Raw genomic sequence first — 22,645 nt, 5'->3', positions numbered from 1 at the left:
GAAAGGGGAAAAGTGGAGTTGAAGAAGGTCCTGCGGTGGGTGGCGTTTTCCCATCAAACAATAAAACTCCGTCGTTTGAAAGTCCCTTATCCCGTCGAAGTGCTCGACAAAGCTTGTAATTCTTGAGACAAAACTTATACACTTTTGCGTTTCGACTTGGTCCATAAATGTCATTAGAGTTGCAAACTTTTGAATTTTCCTCAAATAGAGTTCAACGATAATTGGTAGGGAACGGGTTCTTTATCGGGATTTTTGTGCTTTGAGTGTTATTCACTGGTCGTCTTTTTTCGGTGGGAAAGTTAGAAATAATGTGTTTTGAATGACAAATCTAGTCGAAATGTTTTTGTCGTTTCTTAGCTTGATATTTAATAGTAAAAATACTTTAAATTTTGTCTACAAATCGGGACAAACAAAACAAATTGAAATTATTACTGTCGAGATAATAATTTTGGTATTAAATTTGTAAACGCATAATAAATTGTAACTATTTTGTTTTATTTATTGTAATATCTAAATTATTAAAATTTTATAATTAAAATTAATTAAATTATTATTGTTTTTTATCAAAACTTTTTAATAAAAATCAAGGAAAAGTTTAATGACTTTTCTAAATTAATGATTTTTTTAAAGTTACTAATTATTGGTAATATTATTATAAAATATGGTATTGTTTTTTGAAAGATATCTAATATCATTATTTAATAATATTTTTATAATATATGATATATAAAAATATTATATATCAAAAACTCAATAACATTTATTTAAATTAAGTTTATTTCATTATAATAAAATATAATAAAAATGTAGTAAAAAATATTATAAAAAAACTTTTTTTAAAGAAAAATTGTATTATAATTATATATATTTAATATTATTTTTTTTGATTATTTCCAATTTTTAGTTATAATTAAATTAAATAATTATTAAAATAATACATAATTGATAAGTAATAAAAAATCTTATGTTAAATTGTTTGATAAATAATGAATGAATTATACAAAAGATATTAACAGCAGACTCGCTTACAGAGTTTCTTTGAGTCTTTGAAGTCATTTGGCTCAACCCCGTTAATGACAAAATCCACTTCATCGTAATCAAACATATCCTCGAGGAAGGTATCCAGTTTAGCAGACTGAACTATTCTCTTAACGGAAATAGCCTTAGACAATCTTACATGAGACACTATAGTGTAGTGTGGATTTCTTGAAGACATTTTGATGGTTTAGTTCTCCAAAGCGACTTTAAATAGACCCAAACAGGGTTTTGACGTTAATTAGTTCTTCAATTAATAATAACAACCGAACGGTCAAATACTTTGAGCGATTAAAATGTTGCAATATAATCATTTCACACTGGAAAAAACAGTAATAACTTCACTTATAATTCGGGATATTTGCAACATTTTTAATTCGTTTTCCATTGGGCAAAATATGCCTTGCGGAAATTTTTGAACCTCATTTTTATTTACCATTTGATTTCCGATTATCCAAACGAAGCTTCGGAATTGACAAGTTGGCATGAGTATGCGCAATTTGTCGACAAATTGGTGACTTTTTTTAAATTCGTTTTTGAAAAGTGGGTTATTTTATAATTAGTAAATAGTTATAATTATAGTTACTGTTTTAAATAGAATTTAATTCTATTGACTAATTTGGCACAGGTTTGGTTATCTAGTTATAGCCGTAATACAGCGAATTATGTGGGAAAACGCACTTATAAACTTGAACAATCAAAAACAAAAAATCAAAACAAATATAGAATTTGCCTTCTCGGCATTATTTATAAGTTGGTACATAATGATGTTGATTATATTCATCAGTGGTAAAACGAAAAAAAGTAGGGATTCAAATTTGTTAATGGAAAGATCTAAATCAAAATGGATTTGAATGTTTAAATAAATGAATTTATTTATAATTGTTTAATAATTATTTATTAATTTCGGTACTTTTATTATTTATTTAAATGACTTGTAATGATTTAGAGTTGTGCTGTATTGGTATAATGAAGACTATATATATTATATGTATATACAATCCCGATATTTAACGCAATAATTTGCTATTAATTATTATTTTTGTTCTATTAAAAAAAACTTCCTAAAAACGCTTTTTATCATGCAAAACAAACGAAAAATAATAAAATGTTAAAATATCCTTCAAAAATATCAAATAGATAAAAAAATTTGGGTATTGTCTCAAATTTGCGTATTTTAATTTTTGAATGTTTGGGTAATTATATTTTTATTATTTCCCGTTTTATTCCAATAAAACACAAACAATTAATAACATTTCATTTATTTATTTTTACGTGCCGTCATTCACCTTTTTTGTTCAAATCTTTTTAATGACTATTCGACTTTGTTTTAGACATTTGAATATCAGACCTACTTCAATTAAATAACATTTTTTTATCATTTAAATGTTATTGGTGTTATTTCCAAAAACTTATTTCAAGTTTTTTGTTTTACAATGATGAAAATGTTATCTCGAAAATTTTGTTTTAATTTTATTAACTGGTCAAATCATGTTTGATAATACTATATACATATTAATAATTATTAGTATTATAATTTCACAATTCCAAGTATTGTATTTTATGTTTTTATTGATCAAAACCATAGAAACTTATAATTGAACCATAATATATAGAATTTGTTCTTTCTTTTTTTAATTTAGAACTCAACAAACAATTACGAATCATCATTTTTACTTTCTTACTTATTTTAGTCTCCAATTTAGATTCGAACATTAAATAAAAACCTACCACAACTCCGGGAAAAATGCCGAGAAAAGATCCGTCAAAAAACTTTTCTGCTTTCATAAATTGTTACATAAATCAAAGTAAAAAATCCGAATACTTTTCCATCTTTAATAATATACACAAAGAGATGGGAGCGAGACAAACAAGATATCAAAGGCGATCGGAACGAAGGTCGTTTCGCAAAATCGAGGTTTGTCACTCCACTTCAAAAATGCCACACATCAGCTGGGAAGACCCAATTCTCTCCACTAGTTCAACGCACATGCTATGCACACATCACAACGACCAAATCAGTATCGACTTCACTCATTATGCCACGGAAGGTGTTATTCAACCACTTGGATTGTCTCAAATGCTATTAGACTTGGGGATACACGACGTCGAGACTTTAGACGCTTTATGGGTGGCTTATATGTTTAGTGCAAAGGACTTTACTATCACAGCTGTGGAATTTAGAAAGTGCCTCGAACGATTCGGGGCGACGTCCCTTGAGAAGTTCAAAAAGATGATTCCAAAGAATCAACTCGAAGACAAAGACATCGCGAGAAAGCTATTTGTCTATGCATTTGAGTGTAACACGGGATATCGACAAACTCGTATTGAAAAGATTGACGCTATCTATTTACTCGAGTTGTTCTTTGGCAAAGAGAATCCACAAGTCATTCGCTTCATTCAATTCCTTAACTTGGAGTCTACAAAGAAACTGACAAAGGACGACTGGAATAATTTGTACGACTTCATTCAAACCGTCGATTATGAACTTTTAAATTATGACGACTCAGGTAACTCGTCGTGGCCATTAGTTTTCGACACTTATGTGGAATACACTAAACAACACACGTTATCAAATTAAACACTCAATCACTCAATATTTTATATAAAGAGAAATATTAGTGTGTTAAGATGAAGAATCTCTTTGATGTACTTTTAATTAAATTACTTTGATATTTTCATTAGTTCTTGCTAATATATTTCTATTCTAGTAAAAAATAGAAAAACATTTCTATTTTATATAATAATATATAATAAATAATAAATTATATATTATATCATTAATATATTATATTATTATAATAAAAATAATATAATAAATTTTAAGTCACAAATAATATTAGATTAGTTAGTGTGATCGTGGACGAACTTGATGAATCTCTTTGAGTATTGTTGTGGTGATACGCTTGAGACTTGATCAACGCCGCCAGCAACAGCGCCTTTCATGACCGTTTCCAGTTTTTTACGAGTTGTGTAGTCCATTAAGATGTCGATGATTCCAATGAAGTACAACTCCCCATTCAAATAACCATTAGCGTCTCTAGAGAGCAGTCCACCTTCATAATCTACAAAGATAAAGTCTTCAGGTTTTGGAATTTTTAATGATTTCAAAAAGTCTTCTGGATTCGCTACTTTGTCCTTCACCTTTTTTGAACTTGTTTTAGTCTTAGTATCTGTTCTAGCGTCAACAAAGACAGTACTTGCTCTTGGTCTGTACACTCTTTTTTCCTCCGTTGAGTTATGAGAGTTTCCTCTTTCCTGGACTTCAGAAGCTGCAGCGGTGGATGAAGAATCTGACATCTCAGAGAGGTCTTCACTTTCTTTTCTTTTTTTCGCGTTGATGACTTGAATTTTATTACCGACTTTCATGATGACTTCTTTCTTCTTGCCGTTCGTCTTTTCTTCTGTTTTCTTTTTGTCTTTCGATTTCTTCTCTTGTTTTTCCTCTTTTTCTTCTATTTTGTTTTGGGATTGTATGTCACCTGTTTGTAATTTGTCTTTGGACTCCACTTGAGGCGCTTCAATCTCTTTTTCTTGTTGAGTTTTAATTTGTGGTACACTTTCGTACTTCTTTAAATCCGGGCGTGTCGTATTTTCTTCAATCTGTTCATCAACTTTAGTTTCTGACTCTTTTTCTTCTGATTTGAGTTGACTTTCTTCAAGATTTTGCTCTTGTACGTCTTGTGTGGTCTTTGAATCAATGTGTTCAACTGTGATATCTTTTGTTTCCTTTTCAATGATTTGTTCTTCTGTTTGCTGTGAATCTTCTGCTTGTTGTTTCACGTCGTTATTTGTTGCTTCATGTTCTTCTTGTTTCTCAATTTTTAAATCATTTTTGTCTTCATTTTGAGTGTCTTCTTCTTTGGAAATATCTTCAGCTTTTTTGTCTCCTTCAGAGTTCACACTTTTTGATTGACTCTCGGTTTTCTTGTCTTTATCACTCGAAGGGTCAAGTGTTTCAATCTTATTTTCGTCTTTAATACTTTTATTGTGAGTTTTTTTGTTGTGTTTGTGTTTGTGTTTGTGTTGAGACTTCTTTGAGTTCCTTTGTTTTTGTTTGTCGAGTGCATTTTTTGCTGTTTCCATTTCTGTGTCGGACAGTTGGTGGACGCCGACAAGAAGGGAGTAGTCGATGAGGTGCATGTCACTCATCAGTTCGCTGTCTTTTTCGACTTGTGTTTTGAACGCATTAACCAAATTTGGACCGATTTTGATGACCGCTTTTTGGTCGAGGAAGTCGATATCTTTGTAACATGGCGATTTCTTTCCCCTTTCATTCTCGTCAGCTTTTCTTCCATACAGTGATCCTTTCAAGTCAAATTTGAATTGTAGAGGAAATTGTGTGTTAGGAAACAAATTGTTCATCACAACGTATCGATACTCATCCCCATGTTTTGGTTTAATTCGATACATCCCATAAAATCGTGGAATTAATGTTTGTGGATTTTCTTGAATGAATGCAAAATACTTTGGCAACACTTTCACTAGGATTTTCTCTTCTCTTTTTGGTATCACTTTTAAGATGTATTTCGAATCTTTTGTAAACATAAATAACGACCCAGACTTCCCCGCTCCAATATTCGGGGGCGTCAAATTGCCATCCCCACATATCGACCGCATCATCTCTCTATCACTCACTCCAAAAAAGCGACGAATGATCGCAAATGCCATCGGTGAATACTCTTTTGCTACATACGGCTCAACACCCTTCGGCACTGCCATCTTCTTATCAATATCATCACATATGTCTCGACACTTCTCACTCACAAATTTGGTGTACTTGTACGTGTTAAACACCTCACCAACACCTTTCAATTCTTTTAACTCTTTATGACGATACACATTGTAATCATTCGTACTCACATGAACTTGCCCAAGGTAATACTTGATCTGATGCTGAATCCCTCGAATCAATGCTGTCGCTTCTTTCGACACTTCACCACCAGCTTTCACGCTTTTGTGCTCACTCTTCTTTTCTTTAACTTCTTTTCCCTCACTTGACATTCAATTCCAATTCCATTTCGAAGTTCCAAATTACCATTCATTATCGTTTTAATATTATTTTATTATAATAGTTTACTTACTGTTTTACTTGGTATTTGGGTGGTTTTTCGAATAAAGAAGCAATTATTCAGTCGATTCTATTCAATAACTATAATATTTTAGTATCTGTTTAGTATCTGTCTTTTGTTATATTTCGCTATTTTCTATATATAGAATTCTCCATTTATAGTATCTTTTAACTATTAGTATATCGGAAGTCAAAGTAATAAAGTACTTATTTTAATCCCATCTAATTACCAATAAAAACAGTACTTTGTTAAACTCCAAAACTGCAAGAACTGATTTATTTTCCTCTAACATTTGGATTTGAAATGACGCCTTGTCTTGGCATTGCCATTTGACCCTTTTCTAACAAACCAAGTTCACCCGAACATGGTTTAGACCCTCTGACTTCATTTGATTTGGCATGACCTTTACCGGAGAGTCCCATAGCGAAGGTATCTGTAGTCCCAAGTGCACCTGTATTTTTCCTCTGATCTGCACCTCCTCTGACTTGTTCATTTACTGTTCCTTTTTCTTTAGACATTTTCATTGCAAAGGCATCAGACGAGCTCAACGCTCCTGTGTTTTTCCTTTGATCCGCACCACCTCTAACTTGTTCATTCACTGTTTTATGAGCTTTTGTCTCTTTCATAGCATGACTATCTGACGCACTCAACGCTCCCGTATTCTTCCTTTGATCCGCTCCGCCATGGAAGTTCGCATTGACCAACGTCGACTTGACTTCTTTGGCTTGTCTCAGTTCCATAGTGTCACTCGATTGAAGATTCTTCCGAGTCTCTGGAGCTCCTTGGATATTTCTATTGACCAGTTCAGGGCGGTGTGTTTCTTTCGCTGAAATAGTTTCCATTGTCACAGCTGCTTGAAGGTTCTTCGGTTGGGGCAAATGGATGGTGCAATATATTTCATTAGTATCTTTCAATAGTTTATAATTAGAAACAGAAAGGGCACGATGGCATGTTTTACATTTAAAGCAGGCTTGGTGATATAACGTTCCGTTCACATTGACTGACTCCGTGACATAAGCTGTCTTCGTACAAATTGGGCATTTCTTCGACATGGTTAGTTTGTAATTTGACGTTCGACTTTTTAAGTTCAAATTATGTATTCTGTCGGTTTAGTGTAAATATCTTAGGTATTATTCCTCACATGTATACTTGTTTTTATCTAAGATTTTATTTATGTTATTGAAAAGTCAAAAGTCGTTGTTTTTAAAGTTCAATTCGTTCGTTGGAGTTTTTGTGGAGTTCTAATAAAAAAATTTAATTAAATATTCGAACAAACTTTTATTATAAATAACTATATTTAATTATAACGTAACTATACAAAATATACTAAATAGTATAGTTTGAATACTATAGTTCTTTAAATTTGCAGTTTGAGTCCAACCACCCAGTCTAAATACTTTGTAGCGCGTTGAGACAAACAGACAACACCATTGAGATGTCTCATACCCTTTTCTTTGTCAGTTGGATATAACAAATCTTTGCCGTTGATATCGCAGACTTTACCTCCGAGAGCCTCTAAGATCACTTGGACTGCAAGAGTGTCCCAAGTGCACGATTGCACTAAAGGGTGGATATAAATGTCTCCTTCGCCTCGTACTAACATCACCATTTTAGCGCCAGACCCTCCTTTATAAACGATGTTGTACTTTTCTGGGAAGCTCGTAATTTTGTCCTTCACGTCATTTCTCTGCGAGCAAACAAACGTGAAATCCTTGTTGTCAGTGCTTTGAAGAGCCTTAAGAGTCTCTTCTGGGTAACACTGGACATGATTGTCGAAGGAAATGATGATTTTATTACCGTTGAATGGTTGAGAGACGATTCCCATGAATGGTTTTCCTTTATAAGTGATACCAAGAAGGACACAGACACACTCGTACTGTTTCTTTACAAAGCAGTCAGTGCCATCCAAAGGGTCGACATAGACGACCAAATCTGAAATGGCTATTTCTCGATTATCAGTGGGATATGTGTGTTTGATGATATGAGGAAGGTCTCTCTCTGGTAATCCACCAACTGCTTTTTCCTCCCCGATGATATTGAGTGTCGGGTATTCGTGTAAAATAGTCGAAAACATATGCTTTTGGCACTGTTCATCAACTTGTGTAACTAATGACCCGTCGTCCTTCTTTTCCACGTGAAGACTATCTTTGAATGACTTGATAAAATCACTCGCATGGGAGACGGCCGTCAGCATGACATCGGCCAAATCAAAGACCGTTGTCGTCATTTGCTTTTTTGATTTTCAAGTTGCTCCCAGCATTTATAATGGACGTTTTAGCGAATAGTTTAATGAAGTATAAAATGTACTAGAATATTCAATTCATTTCCAAGCACTTTTGGAGGCTTGCAAGTGCATCTGCGAGCTTTCTGATCTTCTTAGGCTTTGTCGCTGGAGTATTTTTGAGTTGTTCTAATACCTCTTTGATCTTTAAATTCAACACTGATGTGACTTGAGTATTAATTTGGTGTTGTTTGCATTGATTAGTCTTTTGTGTTGCCTTTGAAGATGTATTTTCTTCATTTTGTTGCACTTCTTTTTCCTCAATCAATTTGTTTGGCTGTTGTTTCACACCCGCAAACTTACTTTGAATACACTCAAATATCCTTTTGTTCTCTTCCTCTTCAGAAGACGTCTCTTTAACGTCATCACTTTCAAGCGGCTTCTGCTTCTTTTCTTCCTCTTGTTCCTTCGCTTCACCCTTTTCCTCTTTTTTAGTGATGTACATTAACAAACTTTCTCCGTCTTCAATGTAGTATCTGTCATTGCATAACACGCATATACACTTTTTACCACCTCTTTCTCGCATTAAAGGTACTGTCGGGTGGACATGGCACGATGCTTGGAGCATCGTCCATCCTTGTAACAGATATTTCCCGAGTAAATTGCTGACTTGGTCCATGCTCATCTCTTTTCTATATTTTTTAGGTCTTTTTTGTATTAGTAATAGATTAATAATTAATAGTATACTATTCTATTAATAGAACCATTAGAAACACACACCAAGACTCCTAAATTACAAGAACTCGTTCACAACATTCTCCACAAAATCAATGAAGACTTCGGTACATCCAGAAGCACAAAACACAACACCAATCACTATTAAAAAGAAGCCAACGGCTTTAGTAGTTTTACTTTTGGAGACATAGACAGCCACAGTAGCTGGCAAGAAGTGGACAAAATAAGACCCCGATAAGCTCCCATTCAGTATCATTTGCTCCTTACACGTCCATATGACGCTTGAAAGAAGTCCGCTTGTGGATATTATAGAAAACACGACAACGCTTCTCCGAAGAAAGCTTGGTTTCCACAACGCAAAGAAATTGCAGTCGATGTCCTCCACCATAGTCGACACTATCGGAGGAATTTGCACAAGAAAGATGATCACTGCAATGATATTAATCGTCACAGCAGACACAAAGAAGACGGGATACTCCCTTAGTGTGAACATGAATGAACTGAATGGAATCGGGTTCGCCATTGTGAGTGCAGACCCAACACAAAATCCGTAGGCAACACCAAAGAGGAGAACTGTCGCATACGACACAAACTCCGCGGGCGTGTTCTCTCCCGTCGACTCATTTTGAAATTTGAATGGCGCAAAGATACACAAAAAGACCACATACAACGCAGACATGTCGTTAACTCCAAAGTCGTGTTGGATGGAGTGGAGGATGTCGACTTCTCGGAAGCCGAAGAAGCAAATCACTGCAATAGAAAAGATGAGTTGTATCAAGTAAAGGACAGGGAACAAGTACGCTATAATAGTTCCTACCTTCTTGCCTGTTTTTGAATGACACAAGAAGAGTAAAAGGGGATAAGAAAGGGTGTACAACACTATTCGAACACACGCATCACTCTTCCAGAGTTGACTTCGACTCGAGTTGGGAAGGGTGAAGAGTAAGTCTTGGACCGAAGTCGCACACATCGAGAAGATGAACCCAATTTGTATCACTCGATAGATCAAATCAAAGATCCGCGAGGCATACAACACCTTTTTCCCACCACAGAAACTCGAAAGGTCGTTAATTAATGTGAGGTCACAGTTCTGTTGAACTACTCGATACAAATATAATGAAATCGTCGAGATAATCACTGACATAATCGCAATGATTGGAAACATCACACCTGTGTCAACAAAGAGAAGAGGAAGTATAACAAATTCAGGTCCAATGAGGGCACGTGAAGTCGTGAAATACGTCTTAAGAAAAGTCAGCATCACACTTCGTAGAAATCTGTTCTGAAATTATCGAGTTCTTCTTTCTTCATCAAAAAATTTTTACCATTTCAAAAAATTTGAAATGGTGGAAATTTGAATTTTTTCTTCTTTTTTTGGAATTTTTTGAAACTCTTTTTCTTCACACATTTCTTGGTACTTTTTCGAGTAAAATTCTGTGGAGCCTTAATATGGTATGTAACTATATAATATAACAAAATAAACTATAATTATAGAATTTGTTTTCATGCACCAACCAAGAACCAAACTGCAAATACAGACTACATTTTGTTAAAGAATTGCATACAGTGTTTCACATTCACTCGCAGAGACCCTCACGAAGGATAGAATAGACGGTTGGTATTCTACACGGCTTACTTTCGAGTAATGCAAAGTCGTCGTAATACCCCCAGTTCATCCCGAAGTACTCTGCGACGACTCGTGTGTTTTGCCGTTCACATTTCTCTTCCAACATCGGTGTTTTTCTTCTCTCCAATGACGCTTGGTAAAATGGGACCAAGTAGTTCTTAATCAGTGGGGACCCAGCTAAGCAAAAAGGTTCTGTTTTACTCAGTGGCTGTCTGTCAGTTTATTCATGCTATACTACTTAATAATGAACTATACATGAACTAGAATTGATGGAGTGGAAGACAAACGATAGGAACAACGGAATTGATGGACGACCCCCAGTGGTCGACAATTTGAAAGTACTTTTCGTTGTAATCGAAGTCATATTCCCGTGGGAAGTCGAGTTCCTCGACACGAGTGACTTCTTCATCTTTGATCACGGAATACCACCAACGCATTGTCCTTGGGAGAACCGTCATAGTAATTTTCCACACGTGACCGGCGTCCCAACGAAGTTTTCTTTACGTGAGTCTAACAGTGAAAACAAAAGAAGAAAGAAGTGGAGAAACACACTTTGTTGTTGAGTTGTCGAAATTCACGACTATGCGCTCACCAAAGACGGTGACATAGTGAATGGAAAGGGATATCGTGATCATGTGCGGCTCAACACCTTTCATGGAATAAACAAGAGAGTGGGTGCAAAGTCAACGATCTTCACTAAAGGTCTCTTCTATTTTTAGACGCATTTTTTTATTTCACTTTTTTTCAGGGAAATCACTTAAGGAATAATCTTCAACATTTTCGTCGTTTCTCTAACTTAATTCATGCAATCAGTTAGTTTAGTGTTAAATATAATCGAAAATAAACTTGTTGGTTAAAAATTAATATTGGAGGAAAAAAACAACAAATTCAGTCAAAATAATGAGAAAGCTTCATTTGTCAAAAAACCAGAAAACGGAGATTTTTTGTTAATTCATAAATTCCATTTTTGCTCTTTTTTTCGCAAAAAAAAAATTGTGATTTTGACAAATTCTATTTATATTAATAAATTTACTAGAACATGTACCCTAGAATCTTTCTCAGAAAAAACAAGAAAAAAAGCCAAAAATTGGACAGAAATTACGGGAAGAAGTTTTCAAATCGTTTTAAGAAATACCATTTTAACTATTTATTTATAGTATAACAATATCATTATATATTAGTAAATTAATAAATAATAATAATATTAATATTATTATAATTACAAATAATTAAAAAAAACATCAACAAAAGATTCAACGAATAAATCACAAATTGTTGTCAAATGTTTTCGAATTGTAGTTTTATAAAATGTTATAAGAAATTGTAACAAAATGGAACAAAGTGGTGTGACATTATTTTCTGTTTAAAAGCGCTTAGAGCAAGGTATGGTAGTGTTCTTCCTCAAATGACTCGTCTGTTGGGGTGAACAAGAAGAAGTATAAAATGAAGAAGAATTGCATAGGAATATTAAAGAATGAATTGACCATAACTACAATGTTATAAATATTTTAATTGACAAATTTTATTAATAACACAACAAAGTAAGTAAAAAACAAACTCCCATTGATTAAGAAACTCTGTGGGTAGACTCCAATTTCCAAAAATGCGTAGAACAAAATGAATAATAAAATACCTTGTTCGACTAAATAAGGAATCAAATTTCCTTGTGTTTTAGCGAAAAATGCTGTTAAAACACTATTTAGTGCAACTACACTCAACAAAATGAATGAACAAACAGCAGTGATAACACAGAAAGTGATATACACTCCACGAATAGAAGTGTCGTCCACTGACACGGGATGGGTCCACTCGTAAATAATATAAGTTAGCATTTCTGGTATAAATACTATTAAAAAGAAGAGTGAGATACCGCCTATAATGATATAATCAAACATCCCTTTCATAATTGGGATCTTTCCTTCATGAATTGTTTTATTATTTTTGATGATATAAAACACGGTCGTCGCTATAAATAAAACAAAGAAAACACCATGAAAAATGGGGAAGACCCACGTCTCCACAATATACGAAAAGATGTCTAAAGGCGCTCCATAACACACAATTCCCAAAATGAATAATTTAGCTTCGATGGGGAATGTGGCAAGTAGTCCCTTTTTCATTAAATACACAAGTAAGAGAATACCAAGAACAAAGTTGAGTAAAAAGTTGACTGCAATGATTGTCATTTGTAAATATGACGACGCTACACCATTTGTAATCACTTTTATTGTGTCTAATTGTAACCCAACAACTGGCGGAATAGTAAGATCTATACTTTGACCGCGGCCTAATATAACATCTTCTTTCACTATTGTCGCATCATTACATACCATGTCTTGACACTCTACGATTACAGTGCTGTTGGTGTGTCCAATGTCTTTGCCTTGACGATAGAGGACAATGTTAAAGTTGGTAAAAAAAGCAGTCTTTCCAGTCTCGGCAGTCGAAAAGTGAAGGTCAATTCGCAGTTTCTTGTCAACAGCTGTAAATGTCGGAAGGTCATTGGTGTAATGGATACCTTCCGTGTCAAGGTTTTTGAGAATCACAAAGGATTGTTTATGACTATCTTGACACCCAAAGCCTATACCAAACATAAGTCCTAAAACTAGTATAAAAACTACCGGAATAACGATTTTCTCCCACAAACGTAGGTATTTAATTCTAATATAATTCGCCATATGTTTTTTAGTTCTAATCTATTTAGTCTTTTTCGAAATTCGTTCATTTTTATTTGAAAACATTTGTCGGCGTTTTTTTGATTTTCGAATGGTTCCATGTTCTATATTACTGGTTTTTAAAATCACTATTTTTCAATTTCAAAAGATACAAATGAGGAATAATAAAATCATATTTAAGATTTTGAACTGTTTTTTATTGATAATTGATATTTATCATTTTATAAAAAGTTTTTTTTCGATTGATAATAATTTGAAAAAAACATAAAAATTATTTAAAATTTGTCAATAAAAATTTATAGATTTGTAAATTAAATGCCACAACTTTTCAAATAAAAAACGAGTGATATAATAGTTATTTATTGATACAAATTACTATTGGTGATATATTTATTGCTTAAAATATGAAGTAATAAACACAATATGTATAATCAAAATTAGATTACTGTTATAAAATAAATGACCTAATGAAATCAATTACATTCTGTAAAGATATACTTCTGAAGATCATCACCAATTTCATCACAATCATCTTCATCTTCAACATTTGAGTATTTATCATCATAATCATCACTACACACTTTACTTATTGTATACCGTTTATTTTTGTTCAATCTTGGTAATGGAGATCCATCTTTTTGAACATTTTTAAACATCTTGTTTATGAGTAACACTTTTGAAACAAGTTCCCAAGTCTTTTTTGTGTGACTTGTATGTTCTTCTGCATATATATCCACATCTTTATTGTGTATACACGCCCAGTGCATCGTGTGGATATGTGCACTAGTAAGATATTTCCAATCATCTATCTTTTTCATTACTCGTTTTCGTAACACTTTATCAGACTCAAACGATTGTGTGTCTGTAAGAGTCTTATTCCTCAAGTTGTCGTCTGAGAACCACATTTCCGTGTATCCATAGTAATTCGTATTACTTGAAAAGAAGAAGAAGTTGTGTGTATCAGTGATGTAGATTCCTTTGATGGTGTTTGGCTCGCATATTACTTGTTTAGAATACATTGGAATACCAATATATTCCAAACTTATGTTGGAGTTGATGATTAATACAGTTGTTTCAATATGAGCAACTCTCCTATTCCGTTTTGTGTCTTCAAAATAAGAATTTGGTTCAACTGTAATAACAGACTCAGTATCAATTAATAAGCTTAATAACGGTTGTAACGGTAATTTCAAATAGGAAACAACTCCTTTTATTGTTGTATCACTTCCACACCCACTCACAGAAAGTCCATCTCCATTGCCTTGAATTGAGAGTGTTCCTTTGAAATATGGGAAAGTAATTTTGCCTGCACAGGAGATGTTTTCAATTACAACTTCAAGCAAATGCAAACATTTTGACAAATCAAGAGATACAAAGTTGGACTTTATTTTAAAAATTTTGAGGTTTTGCATTTTTGAAAAGTCGAATTTGAATAAATTAGTCGAGTCGATAATTAAAGTTGTCAATTCCTCACCACAAGAAAATACGTTTCTATGAAAACAAAAGTATCCAGTGAATTTGAAATATTGACATGCTTTTAAATTCGACGTATCTAATATCACTGGAAATTTTGGATTACTATTTAACTCGACACTTTGAGCATTTGGTAATTTGATTGTTGATATATTATTATCTACTTCGATGTTAAATAATTGTGTTACAACATTCGAAAAGTCGTACACCCCATTTCCTTTGATTTTTAAATTCATTTCTCGGTATTTTTTGTTGTAATTGTTTATTGCAATGGGGCATGATATGACATCATCAATTTTAATATTATATTTATATTCTATAACTTTAAACGCGTTGTGATTATTATAAGATATAACTGTCAAATTCTTTTCTTGTTCAAAGTGATTTCCTTCGCTATAAACAACAGCAAATTTGACCGACGGCATTCGAAAAAATTGTTCTTTCAACTTCCTTTGAAAATTGAAATTTTCTTTTGTGTAAAACACGACGTTCCATAGAAACTGCATTTCATTGAACAGTTCTAAGTTAGTAAGTGTGTCAATATTTTCAACAAACAAATGTCGCAGTTTTAAGAATTTGGGGACGTATTTGAAATCAATTAAATTGATTCTGAGAGAAACAATTTGGTCACAAAAATGTTGGTCTTGAAAAATCGAATCAGAAAGATTACAAACACTTTCTGACAAGTCAAAGAATGTGATTTGTGTGTCTTTATTCTCTGTGTATTCTTTACAAAACTGCGGTGTTTCTTTTAATGTGTTCAACTTTGGAAACACTCGTTTTAAGTAATTCATCCCACAACAAATGTTCTGTGGATTCATTCGAAGCATATCAAAAGCTGTTCTTGTGTTTTTCGAGACAAAAAGAAGGTTATTAAAAACGCTCATTCCTCGAATGTACAACAACACGTTTGCCATAAACACTGCTTCAAGTCTCGACATTTTTATTGTTTTATTTTTTTTCGTATTCCTTAAATTAAAAAGTTTGAGTCTTGACAGGTTCATTAAAACTCAATCTATTTTTGACTATTTTTTATTTACATTTATATAATTAAGAAAACTATATTTTTATTGAATTGTTACAAAACACTAAAAACTATAATAATATTAATTTTTGTTATTATTATTCTTAACAACTATAGTAATGATTGATTAGTATTTAATTTATTATATAATAGTACCATATTGGTTAATTATATACTATAATATAACTATAACGAGTTATTAATAATTGAATAAAAGTGAAACTATAATTAAAGGTTAAATAAATTACCATTGAAGTAATTTAGATTAAAAGATGAAACAATATCCATTTGTTTTTGAAAAGACTGTTTGAGGTTTTGCCACTTTTGCAATATTTTGAAATAAAGTTGTTATATTAAATCCTGTCAATGATGAACATTCCATAAATAACACTGCTTTTATTTCTTTTGCTTTATTAATTCCTTGTTCCGTAGATATCCAGTTCACTTTATTTTGTATTGGTTTCACAACCTTTTTATTCTCTTCTCTTAAATCAATTTTAGTACCGAGAAGCATTAAGGGTGTGTTAGGTGAATAGTATTCGATATTCGATTTCCACTTAGTTACTACATGTTCAAAAGAATTGACATCAACCACCGAATAGCACACCACAAAGAGATCAATTCCATTATATAACATTGGTAGTCTATTCATGTAATCGTCTTGTTCTATAACATCACACACCCAAAGTTCTATTTTTTCATTTTTAACAAAGACATTAAAACATGTCGTTTCCAATACAGTTGGTAAATAATAATTTTTAAACACTCCGAGTGAATACCTCAAAATTATTGAAGTTTTCCCAACAGTGCCATCTCCTATAAAAAAACATTTAACGAGTTTCATCTATCTTTCTATATACTTTACTTATATGAGTTATAGAGTTACTTTAACATCGAAACACCCAAGTTATTAAATAGTAAAATAAAGTAAAATAAACAAAGAACTGTGACATTATCGGTGTTACAAAAGCTCGTCGTCGTCATAGTTATTAATGAACTCCGAAGTCTTCTTAATTAAGCTGAGAGCCTTCTGTTTGATCATTTTTTCCTCGAGCGGATCCAATTCGACGATCCTTTTGATGATCTTCTTGTGTTTAAACAATTTCTTAATGATTGGTTTAGTTTTATCTTTTCGAATAGATTGGGGGATATCAAAATCAATTGGCAGAGTCGTTGGAATTGAAGTGCTATTATGAGTGATTTCAATCTTCGTTTTGTTTTGAGATGTTTCGTTGGTATCAAATTTGTGTAATGTTCTCACATTGAGTTTTGCCTCTTCCCCTAACAACTCAGTATTTTTCTCAAGACGTTCATTCACTAATTTGTCCATTTCTTCGGTTTTCGCTATTTTGAGTTTTTCGGTGGCGGTCATACTATCAATCACGTCCTGTGCTTTTTGTTGCTCGGCAATCACATCTTTTTGTAACCGTTTCCAAAGTGGGATTTTGTCGGGATTCGTTGTCATTATCGTTTTGTTATTCACTTGGACCTCTTTCGCGTCATATCTCCCCTTTTAGTTATTACTCATCTCTTCAGATTAAATTTGTTTTTCAAAATGTTTTTCTAAGTCTGAAAATTTTCGTTTGTGTGAAAAAAAAACAATTTACTAATCACAAACAAGTGTCTGCGTTCTAGTGCTCGTCTCTGCCCGCACTAAAAACCCAATCAAAAAAAGAAGCACAAATATTTTCATATATAAATTATAATTTTTAGTTTTTTAAAGTTCTTTTTCGTTTTATTGATTTCTTCCTTCTTTATTAAATAGTTTTGTATACTATTTATTTTTAACTAGTCGATTCTTTTAATAACATTTTAATAACATTTTATTATCCTTTATTTTTTTTGATCTTTAAAACTCAAAATGTTATTGAATTAAAAATTATAAAAAATGAACCCTTTCTAATCAATTAATAATTATAATTTATACTAACTTATAATATAAGTTATTATTTAACTTTACAAAAATCAAAAAAAATAAAAATACTTTTTCTATTTATATTAGAATTATTTTTTTTTTGTGACCTTTTTAAAAAATAAATTTTCTTAATTCATGAAATTTCATGTTTTTTATGATAATTATGGTATATTATTCGTTTTCTTAGCTTTGTTTTTATCGTAAGTAATTTAATCAATTAATTATCATAACAAAACGATGAAATAAGATCAACCCTTAAATTTCGTATTTTGCTCAATTTTGTGGTAGTTTTTACCTAATTTGAACAATATTTGGTAATTCCAACTTTATTTCCATATAGTTTTTCAATAGAATTTCGTTAACTTCAATATAAATTTGCTCAAACCCCGAAACATTGCGTTTGTAATGCCGTATCTCAATGTCTTTTTGTTTTTTTGGTGAGTATTTCCATCAACTCCAAAACAGTCATCGACAATCTTCAAGTGATTCTCTAAGAAAAGTCAAAACTAGTAATGATTATTTATTTTAATATTAATGAAATACTATTAAAACTTAACTTTGTTATAACTAATTTATAGAAAAACTTGAATTTTTTTCAAGTTTTTTTTCATACAAAATATCACCAATTCAAATTAAAACAAAACCAAAACTGTATCAAATTGTTTAATACATGGAATAATACTTTATGATTCAAAACCATTGATTATTCAAAAATGGATAATAACATTTTGGCAGTAACGAACGGCCGTTGTTGAAAACCTATCGACCGTAAAAATGGGCTTTTTTCATTTAAATTGTCAGGCCAGTATCCCATCAAGTCCAAGTAAAATCCCAACAATTTTGTTCCAAAATAACAAGACGAAAGTCTTGCAAAGCCCATTGAAAACCCCGTTTTTGGTAACAAACCGACACAATTGCTGCATCTTAATTTCTTGAATCAAAACTATATATTTATTATAAATAAACTATTTATAACTAATACTTCAATTTCGACAGTCGAATACCTACAAAAACCAAAAATTTAAAAGAAAAGTGAATCCCTTTTTATGACATTTTCATTAAAATTTTTAATTTTATTTTGACCCAGAAAAGTCACGGCAAAGTGGGATAACATGTAAAATGAGTCTTTTGTGAGTTTTACCTCCGTCTTCATTCAAAATGGGAAGGGTATATAAGAAAGGTGTAATTTTTGAAGGTATATAAAGGACCAACATCTTCGAAATTACATATTGTCTGAAACCAAGATGTTGGGGTTCATGGATATGGTCCGAGCAATACTTGTTGCGTTTATATTAACGTTCACCCGCGATGCGGAGGATTTGAAAATCGACGCACCAAACGAGTCGAATCAAGTAAGTCAACACGAAGTCGAGGCTTCTGAAGACGAAAGTGATTGTGAGAGTGTTGAAGACTCCTCCGAAGACGAGTTTGACGAGAACGAATTCTTCGTTGAAGAGTCTGACTATCAAGACGACTCTATTGAGACACTCAAGATGCAACAAAAAGTTGTCCACCTGTCCTTATATTCCGAACGGCTTGTCGCGCTTCACCCGATGTTCTTAAATTCGATCGAAGTGTGATGTCTTTTGTTGATTAGTATTGTTTAATTAATGTTTACTATACCTTTATAGTTTTTCAGGCTCAGAACTATACTCTCTAATATTTTAATTATTTTAATTATTTTAATTATTCAACTCATTTCGAACGAATTACCAAAGACTTGAAGGAACTCATTATATCGTCTTAATAAAAAATCTCTGAAAAAAGCAGACTTTCTCGATGTCAAGGAGCAAAGCCACGCTGATCAAAAATTACAAACCAACAGACTTCTCACACGAACTTAAACAACGGTCGATGTTTAAACAACTCAACCAGACTATCCACCACGAGGACTTCAAATTGGCGGAACAGTTCTTGATCATCGGCGGTAACGCGGAGGACGATACTCCAGAAGTCATTTATAAGTATCCGGACTTTAACATCGAACAATTCATGTACGAGATCCTTGTCGAGTTTTTGTATCCACGCGGTGTCATGAAAAGTAGAAAAACAGCCAATTCAGAGGACGAGTTACACATGTTCAAGGAGAAGGCAAAGAACTCGGCGAAACACGTCTCGAGGTTCTCGACGTTCTTTTTTACAAGTAGTATAGTCGGGTGTACTCGGTATGCTCATTGTTTGTCCCAAGCACGAATTATTCAAAAGGTTTGATGATATAGTAATATAATAGATTATATTACTATATATAATACTATATCAGTATATTATTATAGTAAATTTATAGTATATATTACTAGTTTGACAATCACTGAAAAGTAGGACGGACTGAATTACGTCGAAGATGAAATCTTTTATGTGATGCTTACACTGTCGACGCGTAACTCAGTCATCTTTTCTTTCTTAGAACAGTTGCTTGGTTTGTACTTTGTTCTGTTTTTACTTATTTTTATTGGTCGAGTAACAATGAGATGAACCAGAAACACAGAATTGGTCGACTACACCGAGTTCTATACACCTCACTGATCACTTTAAAATGTTCTTCACACTCCCATCGACATATACAGAAAAGATCTATTTAAATCCACAGGTGGACGCACTGCTGGACATCCCTTGTCATATCTGTCGATGCTTATTCCTTCGTGTGATTCCAATGGATTACTTAGTCTTATTTGTCTCAACTCTATTACTTGAAAAAAGACTCTTCATTAAATGCGAACACAAATGCCTTGTGAGCTCCCTTATAGCATTTTTGGTTGAAGCGATCTATCCCTTCCAATTTGAGTTTCCGATCATTTCAGTGCTAACGAACTCACTGTACGACTTGATGGACAGCCCTACACCATTGATTGTCGGACTCTTCGAAACACCTAAAGAAATCCCAGCGGAGAGCGTCTTGTATGACATCGACTCAAAGACACTCACGTTCTTCCCTCCATCGTTCAAGCAACAGATTCCACAATTTCCAAACGCAAATCGGGTCGTTTGTGGATTGAAGGAATCGACGAAACAAATTAGAAAGCAGCCAAACCACCCGATGTCGTATTGTATTCAGAAGCACGAGAGTGTCATTTCTCAATGTCTCAATATCATCCAAATCGAGTTGAAAAACATGGTCGTCGAGTTCGAGGACTTCTGCATCTCCTCGCGCACAGAAAACAATAGAATTGTCTCGATGTTCATGAAGACAGAGTTCATAGAATACTCCTCCAGAAAGGGTCGTGTATTCTTGAAAGAGTTCCTCCAGACCCAAATGTTCGAGAACTGGAAGACTAAAATGCTCATCGACATGGACGAGAAAAAGAACTCAAGTATATCCTCAGACGGCGGAGAGGAGACTAAAACTATTTAAACCCGTTGTACGCTTGTTGTTTCAAAGTTGTAATTCACTTCTTGAAGGCTCGACCGTGGACTCTACCTCAAAATAGAAACCATATTATTATAGTAAATTAATTATAAAATAACCATACAGTCATTACTCAAGATAGGCTCTGAACTGTGTTGTGTAGAATATAAAAGCGGAGTCTATTTCTGCATCCGAGAGTAAACAGAGACTCTCTGAATTTTGTGAAGTGCCGTGTTTCTTTTTTGAATCATCTTGAAGCAGAATTTTCATGTTTTCTTCCATTTTGGGAGTCATTTCCATCTCAAGCTTCTTGTAAATGACATCTTTGACGTATTGAATGGGGTCTTGTGTCATTTTGGAGAATGAAACATCGACGAATTGCGTTTCGGTCGACGATGTGTTGTTCACAGAATGTCTTCCTCACTTCTAAAGCTCTTCTTAAATATTTACTCAGACAAGTTAACACCGTTTTATTGAATTCTAGTAGCGCCTCTTGAGTGTTGCTCTCCATGAAAGTCATTCTGACTTGGTTAAAAACTGGGAGAAGTGACTTGAATGAATCTCTAGGGTTCCGGTGTATCCAAAGGAACTTTCCATTGGGGAAAGTAGTGAGCAATTCCTTCATATAGACGAAGTGTTGGACAGACTTCATACAGAAGTGGCTCTCACTTGGGACATTGTCTTCAATAGCCGTTGCACACATCATATCCTTCAAAAGAGTATAGCCATACGACCAATCAATTTCGTCGAAGTGTTCACGGAGTTGGTTAAGTCGAGACATAGAGCACAGACGAATGAACGACAGTCCTAAAGCGTCTAACATAAAAGTCTCTTCCTCTGGAGTGTTAATCGCCATTTTGTGGAGATTAGAAAAGTCGCTATTAACACTCGTCATCTGAAATATAGTTGTTGCGACGTATTTGTAACGCCCATCTAAACTTGTTGTCTGTCCACCAGGAGCCAACACTTGATAAAATTTCATACCTTTTGATGTTGGATCTGCAAGAAGTAAATTGTGAAGAAAAGTCGACCCGGAACGTGGGAAACTTATAACAAAGAGAGGACAATGTAACTTCGGCTTGTTAGGGTTTTCATTGTATATTTTAGACTCCATTAGTATACGAAGACGAGTGGCCATCTCAACACAAGATGCACGGAAATATATCGCCTGGAGGTCGGGAGATAAGTTTGGATATCCTTCTAAGTAATATGAAAAGAGTTTGTGAAAGAAGTCGCTGTCGATGACGTCTGAAAGTTGAGTCGAAAAAGTGTCATAGAGTGATGCATATGTCGTGTCCATACTTTTCAAAAAATCAATTGCACCTGCGAGTACTTTTGAGTATAAAGACTGGAGTTGAAAGGGTGTCGACATGTTGAAAATGCTTTTGACATTTCTAGTTAAATCAATAATAAACTTATTTAATTAATTTAACTATCAAAACTACAAGTTGTTATACAACAGATTTTTAGAAATTATAGAGAAATTATTTTTTTTAGAAATGATGGAATAAATAAATAAAATATT

At 33.2% G+C, this 22,645-nt stretch overlaps 14 protein-coding genes across 14 annotated transcripts; 3 read left to right on the top strand and 11 right to left on the bottom strand.

The window, feature by feature from the left end:
- Nucleotides 1-2,890: 2,890 nt before the first annotated feature.
- Nucleotides 2,891-3,616, top strand: EIN_310120 (hypothetical protein; the record flags this gene model as incomplete). The annotated part of the gene is made up of 1 exon (XM_004184277.1): nt 2,891-3,616. One exon carries the CDS (start codon nt 2,891-2,893, stop codon nt 3,614-3,616), a length of 726 nt encoding a protein of 241 aa, XP_004184325.1.
- A 263-nt stretch (nt 3,617-3,879) lies between these two features.
- Nucleotides 3,880-6,039, bottom strand: EIN_310110 (thioredoxin domain containing protein, putative; the record flags this gene model as incomplete). Its single annotated transcript, XM_004184276.1, has 1 exon — nt 3,880-6,039. One exon carries the CDS (start codon nt 6,037-6,039, stop codon nt 3,880-3,882), a length of 2,160 nt encoding a protein of 719 aa, XP_004184324.1.
- A 343-nt stretch (nt 6,040-6,382) lies between these two features.
- Nucleotides 6,383-7,159, bottom strand: EIN_310100 (hypothetical protein; the record flags this gene model as incomplete). Its single annotated transcript, XM_004184275.1, has 1 exon — nt 6,383-7,159. One exon carries the CDS (start codon nt 7,157-7,159, stop codon nt 6,383-6,385), a length of 777 nt encoding a protein of 258 aa, XP_004184323.1.
- Nucleotides 7,160-7,464: 305 nt separating this feature from the next.
- On the bottom strand, nt 7,465-8,334 carry EIN_310090 (bisphosphate 3'-nucleotidase 1, putative; the record flags this gene model as incomplete). The annotated part of the gene is made up of 1 exon (XM_004184274.1): nt 7,465-8,334. The coding sequence occupies one exon, from the start codon at nt 8,332-8,334 to the stop codon at nt 7,465-7,467; it is 870 nt and encodes a 289-aa protein (XP_004184322.1).
- An 88-nt stretch (nt 8,335-8,422) lies between these two features.
- EIN_310080 (hypothetical protein) lies at nt 8,423-9,013 on the bottom strand (the record flags this gene model as incomplete). Its single annotated transcript, XM_004184273.1, has 1 exon — nt 8,423-9,013. The coding sequence occupies one exon, from the start codon at nt 9,011-9,013 to the stop codon at nt 8,423-8,425; it is 591 nt and encodes a 196-aa protein (XP_004184321.1).
- Nucleotides 9,014-9,121: 108 nt separating this feature from the next.
- Nucleotides 9,122-10,324, bottom strand: EIN_310070 (hypothetical protein; the record flags this gene model as incomplete). Its single annotated transcript, XM_004184272.1, has 1 exon — nt 9,122-10,324. The coding sequence occupies one exon, from the start codon at nt 10,322-10,324 to the stop codon at nt 9,122-9,124; it is 1,203 nt and encodes a 400-aa protein (XP_004184320.1).
- Nucleotides 10,325-10,640: 316 nt separating this feature from the next.
- On the bottom strand, nt 10,641-11,346 carry EIN_310060 (hypothetical protein; the record flags this gene model as incomplete). The annotated part of the gene is made up of 3 exons (XM_004184271.1): nt 10,641-10,898; nt 10,978-11,188; nt 11,243-11,346. 3 exons carry the CDS (start codon nt 11,344-11,346, stop codon nt 10,641-10,643), a joined length of 573 nt encoding a protein of 190 aa, XP_004184319.1.
- A 717-nt stretch (nt 11,347-12,063) lies between these two features.
- EIN_310050 (hypothetical protein) lies at nt 12,064-13,368 on the bottom strand (the record flags this gene model as incomplete). Its single annotated transcript, XM_004184270.1, has 2 exons — nt 12,064-12,179; nt 12,249-13,368. 2 exons carry the CDS (start codon nt 13,366-13,368, stop codon nt 12,064-12,066), a joined length of 1,236 nt encoding a protein of 411 aa, XP_004184318.1.
- Nucleotides 13,369-13,838: 470 nt separating this feature from the next.
- EIN_310040 (hypothetical protein) lies at nt 13,839-14,777 on the bottom strand (the record flags this gene model as incomplete). Its single annotated transcript, XM_004184269.1, has 1 exon — nt 13,839-14,777. One exon carries the CDS (start codon nt 14,775-14,777, stop codon nt 13,839-13,841), a length of 939 nt encoding a protein of 312 aa, XP_004184317.1.
- A 1,350-nt stretch (nt 14,778-16,127) lies between these two features.
- On the bottom strand, nt 16,128-16,706 carry EIN_310030 (Rho GTPase, putative; the record flags this gene model as incomplete). Its single annotated transcript, XM_004184268.1, has 1 exon — nt 16,128-16,706. The coding sequence occupies one exon, from the start codon at nt 16,704-16,706 to the stop codon at nt 16,128-16,130; it is 579 nt and encodes a 192-aa protein (XP_004184316.1).
- A 117-nt stretch (nt 16,707-16,823) lies between these two features.
- EIN_310020 (hypothetical protein) lies at nt 16,824-17,555 on the bottom strand (the record flags this gene model as incomplete). Its single annotated transcript, XM_004184267.1, has 2 exons — nt 16,824-17,351; nt 17,481-17,555. The coding sequence occupies 2 exons, from the start codon at nt 17,553-17,555 to the stop codon at nt 16,824-16,826; spliced, it is 603 nt and encodes a 200-aa protein (XP_004184315.1).
- Nucleotides 17,556-19,021: 1,466 nt separating this feature from the next.
- On the top strand, nt 19,022-19,357 carry EIN_310010 (hypothetical protein; the record flags this gene model as incomplete). Its single annotated transcript, XM_004184266.1, has 1 exon — nt 19,022-19,357. The coding sequence occupies one exon, from the start codon at nt 19,022-19,024 to the stop codon at nt 19,355-19,357; it is 336 nt and encodes a 111-aa protein (XP_004184314.1).
- Nucleotides 19,358-19,556: 199 nt separating this feature from the next.
- On the top strand, nt 19,557-21,126 carry EIN_310000 (hypothetical protein; the record flags this gene model as incomplete). Its single annotated transcript, XM_004184265.1, has 3 exons — nt 19,557-19,982; nt 20,097-20,193; nt 20,246-21,126. 3 exons carry the CDS (start codon nt 19,557-19,559, stop codon nt 21,124-21,126), a joined length of 1,404 nt encoding a protein of 467 aa, XP_004184313.1.
- A 123-nt stretch (nt 21,127-21,249) lies between these two features.
- EIN_309990 (hypothetical protein) lies at nt 21,250-22,492 on the bottom strand (the record flags this gene model as incomplete). Its single annotated transcript, XM_004184264.1, has 2 exons — nt 21,250-21,443; nt 21,490-22,492. The coding sequence occupies 2 exons, from the start codon at nt 22,490-22,492 to the stop codon at nt 21,250-21,252; spliced, it is 1,197 nt and encodes a 398-aa protein (XP_004184312.1).
- Nucleotides 22,493-22,645: the final 153 nt, after the last annotated feature.

The sequence above is a fragment of the Entamoeba invadens genome, assembly GCF_000330505.1.
Source record: "Entamoeba invadens IP1 unplaced genomic scaffold scaff_1105074725651, whole genome shotgun sequence".
Lineage (NCBI taxonomy): Eukaryota > Evosea > Mastigamoebida > Endamoebidae > Entamoeba > Entamoeba invadens.
The sequence above is the reverse complement of the archived record's forward strand: the minus strand, read 5'-3'. Positions and strand labels throughout refer to the sequence as shown.